The 7910-nt window shown below is 37.1% G+C and overlaps 1 protein-coding gene across 1 annotated transcript; it reads right to left on the bottom strand.

Annotated features, from left to right (window-relative positions):
• Positions 1-12: 12 nt before the first annotated feature.
• prrt1b (proline rich transmembrane protein 1B) lies at positions 13-7274 on the bottom strand. Its single transcript, XM_079636551.1, has 4 exons — positions 7160-7274; positions 5079-5662; positions 1253-1381; positions 13-1160 (listed from the first exon to the last, which is right to left on the bottom strand). Exons 1-4 carry the CDS (start codon positions 7167-7169, stop codon positions 1014-1016), a joined length of 870 nt encoding a protein of 289 aa, XP_079492677.1. The 5' UTR covers positions 7170-7274; the 3' UTR covers positions 13-1013.
• Between the last annotated feature and the right edge of the window lie 636 nt (positions 7275-7910).

Here is a 7910-nt window from a genome sequence, read left to right as displayed (position 1 = left end):
TTACAGATATTTAGATGACTGTACACATAATTCTGTTGGTTAGCAGTTATAGATGACGTTAGTCTTCATGTAATAAAGTCAACAAAGGCACAAGGTTTATTACCAGTGACAGGAAGGGGTTTCATTTCCGATTCTCGGAAGAAATGATATAATCAAGAGTTGGTTGTCACTTCATTGCTTTAAGACATTTGTGTGTAAATACAAACTCTATCAATGATTTGCTTCTGAAACTTGAAATGCTACAATATAATACACTTTGATACAATGAAGTCAAGGTTAAATCTGTTTACAATGTGTTTAAATCTCACACAACAGGGGAAATATTGTGCTGTTAATACCAGAATCACTTCTATATGCAGGAGATTCAGTTTTCTGTATTTGCTGCATATTGCACTCGTTTTTAGATGCACTTCCATTAGTGTTATTTTAGCGTTTTAATGACTTGATTATTACTATTGTCTACATTTGACGAATAATAGTATAGAATGAGAAGTGACACGTTCAAACGACTTTTCTTCTCAGCAGTTACACTACCGTTCAAAAGCTTGGGAGCAGTAAGATATTTTTATTTATTTAATATATTTTAATATTTTAAAATAAATTAATACTTTTATCCAGCAAGAATGGTTGAAAAGTGCATCAAAACATTTATAATGTTACAAACGTTTCTATTTTAAAGTAATACTGTTCTTTTGAATCCTGAAATACTAAATATGACGCAACATTGATAATATTCATAAATGTTTCTTGAGCAAATCATCATATTAGAATGATTTCTGAAGGATCATGTGACACTGGAGGAATAATACTGAAAATTCAGCTTTGAACATTACATTTTAAAATCTATTCACATAGAAAACAGTAATTTTGAATTGTACTAATATTTCACTGTTTTTACTGTATTTTTGATCAAATAAACACAGTCTTGGTGAGCAAAAACAAAACTAATTCTTACCAACGCCAAACTTTTGAACGGTAGATTATGTAATACATGTTTTATCTGTCAGTAGTTTCTATGCACAGAGAATTATCACCACATAAATAATCCAGGCCACAAAAACAAATATGCCGAACATCAAACTGAACATGACGAGCAGACGAGCCTTCTGGGACGTTTTCTCAGCCTCGCGGATATCACCCCTGGTCAGCGCGGCACGCGTCTGCAGAGAGGTCAGAGGTCAGGATTAATGAGTGTGTGTGTTTGTGTGTGTGTGTGTGTGTACTCATCATGCGCTGTGTCTCAGGTGCTGACCTCATACGAGTACATGACCGCGACGAGGCCGCTCATGATGCAGCAGAAGATGGTCACCAGCAGAGACTCCACCAGGTAATCTTTGGGGACGGCTGGCTGCTCCTCTCCCAGCGCCGGCCCGTTCATGTACTGAACACATCCACACAGAGAACAACAATAAGCAATCACTAGACCAGTACATGACCAGCTCCAGACCTAATCATTACTCATTTGGTTGATGCTTTTTAACTAATGTTAAAGGTACACTGTGTAGAAATTTCTCCCATCTAGCGGTGAAATTGTATTTTGCATACTAACGAATAGTGCTCTCTAGCGCCTCGCTTTTTCAAATGCGTGTTGCAACTACGGTAGCCGTTATGTACCAAGAAGCTATGACAACATCATCGAGTTTGACTTTACTATACATGTTCTACTATTATGCTGCCTATTTAATAAATTACACAACCAAGCAATGAAAAAAAACTTGTAATTTAGACCGTAACATTGACTTGCCTGTCGAGAAGAAAGCTGGCAAGTCAAAGTCTTTCTCCTTCATTAGCTCTTTCCACCTGGGAAAAGCTATCTCCATATTTACGCTTGTTTTTTTTAATTCGCCGGTCACGTTTCCTTTTTTTTTGTGCTTTTTTGGCGACGAGGATCCCTTCTCCTGTGGCTCGGCATATATGATCCTGCGTTATGAAGTATCGCGCAGTGCAGCCGGGACAGTGAAGCGCCTCTCGCTGATCTCCTTGCCCCGGTTTCAGTCACGTGACGCTGGCTCTGAACGAAAACGCGTCATGAAAACGCATTGCGGTAGGCTAGTGCTTATTGTCCGTCTCTGCTATTATAGTTTTTCAAGATGGTGTTCATAATTCATACACCAATGAGGACATATTTATGAATAAAGACATTGATTTTAACTAATAAAATACTTTAAAAACTACACAGTGTACCTTTAACTAATGAACCTTATTGTAAAGTGTTACACCTGAATTTAAAGATTTTGTTCAAAGAGACAACGGTAACACTTTACAATAAGCTCCATTATTGAAATCAACATTAACTAAGATTAATAGATGCTTTAGATGTATTTTTATTATTAGTTCATGTTAACAAATTGAACCTTACTGTTAAATGTTACCTATATTGATAAAAGATGAACTCTTGTGGTTTTACTCATTTAGTATTATGTGAACATAAACACAATTCATGTAGAGATGCACTGATTTCTCAGCTAATCCCAATTGCTGATTAATCAGAATGATATCTGCCGATACTGATAGCTTTGTTTCTCTTAAAGTCCCTGTGTAGTCAATCATTTTATCCCTTAAAAAACACAACTAATGTGGTTATAGTACAGTACTATAATATTAGAGGTTACAATTATCAACAGAGCTATTATATTCAACTGCTATTTATTTTCAGATATAATAATTACACTCAAATAAAAACTATTTGTATGCAACTCAGTAGCACAGTTTTCATGAAGATGAACGAACTTGCTTATATTCAATGCAAGTTGGTTCAAACATACATATATCATGAAATGAAATGTTCGCTCACTTAAAGTCCCACAATGCACTGTGAAAACCAAGGAGGATTGATGCTCACATATGTTCCCTTAACGGAAATTCTGAAGCACGAAACATAAATCGTATGACGCGTATGGAAATAGTTTATAAATCCCTTCCAGAGATTAAAAATTAATATCTTTGGGCAGAATTATTATTATTAACTAAAGCTAAAACCATTTAAACCATTAATACTTGATATAAACTTATTTAGCTAAATTTAAACAGTTGCTTCATTTTGTTTCAATCTCATACATTTTAAGCAAGTCATATTTAACCACATGCTTTTTAACTGTATAAATTTAATAGTTTTCAAAAATGAACAGATTTATGCTGATTCTGAGTTATTTGAATAAATGCTTTTTGAAAATATAATTTAATTGAACTCAAATAGATGCTAATATAGTTAATAATAAACAATGCCATGATTTTTCTTGAGTGCATTGCACATTTGCATCACATACACTTTATTAGTTTAGGCTAAAACTGTGTATTCCAAACGCATGGGAATTTTATATGTGTAACGGAGTTAAAAATGCACTTTATTAATATTAATTTCCATTTTATGTTTAATTTAATTTTAACCATATTTTAATTATCATTGAATGTTTCTTTGAGTATTTGTGAATTTTATCTTGAGTTTAATTCATTTATCATATTGCTATCGTTTCTGCAGAGATGTCGTTGCTGCACTGCACCTCTATTGTACCTCCTAAGTTGCCGTAGTTTCCGTCTCCTCCTCACAACAATATATTGTGTTGCTGAGGTAGGTTGCGTGTAAAATCTGCTGCGCTATTTTATTGTTTTCTTTGGAAATTGTGTTGTGACCTTTCAATATCTATTGCCTCAAAGTTAATACGATATTAGCTGGCTGTTATAGTGCCGGTTTTACAGTTAAATATACGTTTTAACGATGCTTCTTTCTTTTCACTGCATTTTCACGTTGTTTCTGTGCAATGTATATAACGGAGGCTCAGTCTATGTTGAGTGTGTAAATTTTGTTATTCAATGTTTAGGAGCAGAGGTGCAGATAGATACAAACAGTAGATCAGAAGCCAAATTAATGTGATATTGTCTTCTGCAGGTATGTGTATCTTTGTTAGACGTTATTCTCTTTCTGTTATCTGTGCAGTCACCCAAACCCACATACTGTTTCATTTTGTTTACTAAAAACTGTTAAAAGAAGTATATATATATATATTAAAAAAAATATATAAAAAAAAATGTGGTCTCCTCTGAACAACAATATATTGTGTTGCTGAGGAGCAGAGGTGCAGATAGAAACAAACAGTAGATCAGAAGCCAAATTAATGTGATATTGTCTTCTGCAGTGTCTTGTATTGCTGAGAGCAAATAAATCTTGGGAGACCCATCATCTGGAGTTGTCTGTCTCTATACCCTGTCCACATCCGTTACATATGCAATTCAAATACATTTAAATCTCAAATTTAGGCTTAGATATTTGGGTCACGTGACAAGAGCTTTTTATTAGACATCAAATGTATGTCTTTATGGCCCATTAGCTCAATTTAGACATTTAAGTAGCTTTTATAAACGTCTTGGGAAAAAAACAAACATTACTGATGTGCATCTTGAGACAAAACAATGGCAATGCAAGCCACTTTCAGTTAAAACAACCAAGACATGCATTTTAGTCTGGGACTATAGCTTAAGCCTGGTCTATGAGATTAGTAGGGATGCCCGATCACTTCAAAAAAGGAAAATATAGTTAAATGCAACATGTGCAGCACAAGTCCAGTGTATATAGGCTACATAAAGTTATAATGAAAACATTATAATTGTGTGTTTGGGACATGGTTTTTAATGGTGAGACTTGTTTTTGTATTCAGGCTCTCAAAAAAATATATATATCGGTTATCGGCTTTCAAATATAAAGAAGTATCGGCTATCGTATCGGCCAAAATAAGTTAAAATGAAAACATTATAATTGTGTGTTTGGGTGAGACTTGTTTTTGTAATCAGGCTCTCCAAATTTCTATAAAAATTTGGATTAAGGTTTATCGGCCAATATATCGGTTATCATATCGGTCAAAATAAGTTATAATGAAAACATTATAGTTGTGTGTTTGGGACATGGTTTTTAATGGTGAGACTTGTTTTTGTAATCAGGCTCTCAAAAATTATATAAAAATTTGGATTAAGGTTTATCGGCCTATATATCGGTTATCGGCTTTCAGATATGAAGAATTATCGGTATCCGCCAACATGTTCATATCGGTGCCTCCCTAGAGTTTGGAGATAAAGCGTGATCTTACTATAGTGTAGGACGGGTATGTGGCGGCCGGGAGGAAGGAGGGCTGGTAGAAAGCCGGTGGATTGGCTCCCGGTTGACATGTGATGACGGGCTGGTTGGGGTAATGTGTCACCGGTGAGGGGTACATGAGGTAGGCTGTTTTCGGATCCGGCGGGGTGTATGGAGGCGGGGTCAGTGAGATGCTGGCGGTTGGACCGTCTCCTCCAGGAGGCCCCGGGACTCCCTCCATGGTCCCCCTGTCCAGTGTGTACGCGGGGGGGAGTGTGTGTGTGCTGTCCGTGTCGAACGCCGGGTTCAGGGTCCGGTTGCTGTCCGTCTCGTACGCCAGGTGTGCCGTCAGGTTGCTGTCGGTGTCGTACGCGGGGTGTCCCGTCTGGATGCTGTCTCCGTCGGTCACCGGGTGTCCCGTCTGGATGCTGTCCGTGTCGTTTGTTGGGCCGGCGGTGAGGATGCTGATCGAGTCGTATGCAGGAACGCTGGGAAGGATCGTGGGCTCTCGATGTGTGGATGAATCAGGAGTTTCTTGGAGCCCTGGAGGCTTTTGATGAAGCCGTCGTGGATCATCGGGGAAGTTCGGAGAAGTGGCTGATGAACGAAGGAGGTTAAATGTGATGTTATTTTCAGATTTACTTTATATTACATCACTGTTCAAAAGTTTGGGGTCAGTACGATTTATTTTTTTGCTCAAGGCTGCATTTATTTAATCGAAAATACAAACAGTGAAATATAAAGTTTTATATGTGAATATATAGTACAGTTTTATTTATTCCTGTGATCAAAGCCGAATGTTCAGCATCATTACTCTTCAGTGTCACATGATCCTTTAGAAATAATGCTGATTTGCCACTCAAAAAATATGTCGGTGAAAATTTTAATTGTTAACATTATTAGTTAACATGAACTAACAATGCACAATACTTCTACAACATTTATAAATCTTAGTCAATGGTAATTTCAACATTTACTAATACATTTTTAAATTGCAAAGCTATATTTGTTAACAGTTAACATGAAAAAACAATGAGGAGTAAGAATTTTACTAACTAATGTTAACAAAGATTAATAAAAGCTTAAAAATGTTGCTCATGTTCGCTAATGCATTAACTGCTGTTAACAAACGAGACCTTATTGTAAAGTAAATAATACCCCCCATTTATTATTATTATTAATGTTGAAAACAGTTGTGCTGCTTCATATTTTGTTGGAAACCATGATAAATGTTATTTTTTATACTTTGATGATTCAAAAGTTCAAAAGAACAGCACTTATTTGAAATGAAAATCTTTTGTAAAATTACAAATGCTTTTATTGCAACTTCTGATCAGTTGAATGCATCATTGATGAATAAAAGTATTAATTGCAAAAAAAAAAAAAAAAAAGTAACGTAAAAAACCATCAGATTCTGACTCGATGAAAGTTTGAGGGGTGCACGAGAGCTTTGGCAGTTCTCTTTATAAAACTCTTGTCTGTAGTTGAGTTGCTACACACACGACCTGTAATCTTCCACCTGAGAGTTACTTGAACCGTCAGTCTCGTGGAGAAACCTTCACCTCAAAACAGCGCATGAATTATTCAGAGCTGATACACAAGCCCCTGTAAACCCTCAGAAATGGAAAAGTTTGCTCTCTGGTGACCCGTTCTGTTCTTCAGATGAAGACCTGTGTCATTGAGTGTGTTAGTTAGTGTGAACTACGCTGCTCACGTCTCTTCTTCTCGGCTAGTTAATCAGTTAATGCACTGAGAGCCGACATTAACAATGAACTATTGTATTTTATATAACCTAACATTAACAAAAGTTAATAAATGCTGTAATAATATGTTTAATAATGTTAACGAATGCATTAAATAACCAACATTTCGATTGTTTGTAGGTTATCTTTAACATTTTTGTTTCATAAAATGATCTCTTATCAAAAGTCTTGTTTTCCGTTAAGTCCGTGTGTGTGTTTTACAAACAGATTTACGCAACTAACGCTCTTGGACGCTTCCCAACCCCGCAGTGTTCTGATGTGACGATGAACAGAAGTTTCCATGAGTCTGATCCACACTGAAAGTGTCAATAATAAAGTGTAATGATTTTACCTGTGTCCATCAGCGATGATCAGAGCTCATCGGGCAGCAGAATAATCCTGTGGGAAATATCCAGCGGGAGTGTGTGGATGTTCAGGTGAGATGTCTCTCTCTCTCTCTCTCTCTCTCTCTCTCTCTCTCTCTCTCTCTCTCTCTCTGTCTCTCTCTCTCTCTCTCTCTGAACACACAGTATCATGTTTGTTTAATAATTGACGACTGATGCTGTGTGCTTGTGTGTTTGCACGTGTGTTTATGAGTGTCCTTGTGAGCATACCTGCACGTGTTGGTCTGTTATTATAGACGTATGAATGTATGTATGTATGTATGAATGAATGCATGTATGCATGTATGTATATACATGCATACATGCATTTGTCACGGGGTGACAAATAATCCCCGGAACTAATCCCATCAGAGAAGTGTTCCCGCCGGGACACTTTTAGTGTAACACTGTCCCCGGGCTTGTGTGTGTGTCTGTCGTCATGACAACTAAATGGCAGATTGGCAACAGGTGCGGGGACTTCACTTTGAGTGCCTGATTGAGGTGGCGCCAGTGTTTGGAGAGGATAAAACACAAGAGAAAGAGAAGGCTGTGTGTTCTCCCTCCGCGTTGTGTGGTTGTTTCTTTGTCTTCCCCCGGCGATCTGGTGTGGTTCTCTCCTGTTGGGAAATGTTTGTGGAGTGTTGCAGCTGAAGGACCATCGTGAAAGAAGCGGAGTGTTGCTTGTGGGATCCGAGGGCAGTTTTGAAGAGTGGAATTCGT

The sequence above is a fragment of the Phoxinus phoxinus genome, assembly GCF_949152265.1.
Source record: "Phoxinus phoxinus genome assembly, chromosome: 15".
NCBI classification, from domain to species: domain Eukaryota; kingdom Metazoa; phylum Chordata; class Actinopteri; order Cypriniformes; family Leuciscidae; genus Phoxinus; species Phoxinus phoxinus.
This window is presented reverse-complemented; position numbering and strand designations above follow the sequence as displayed.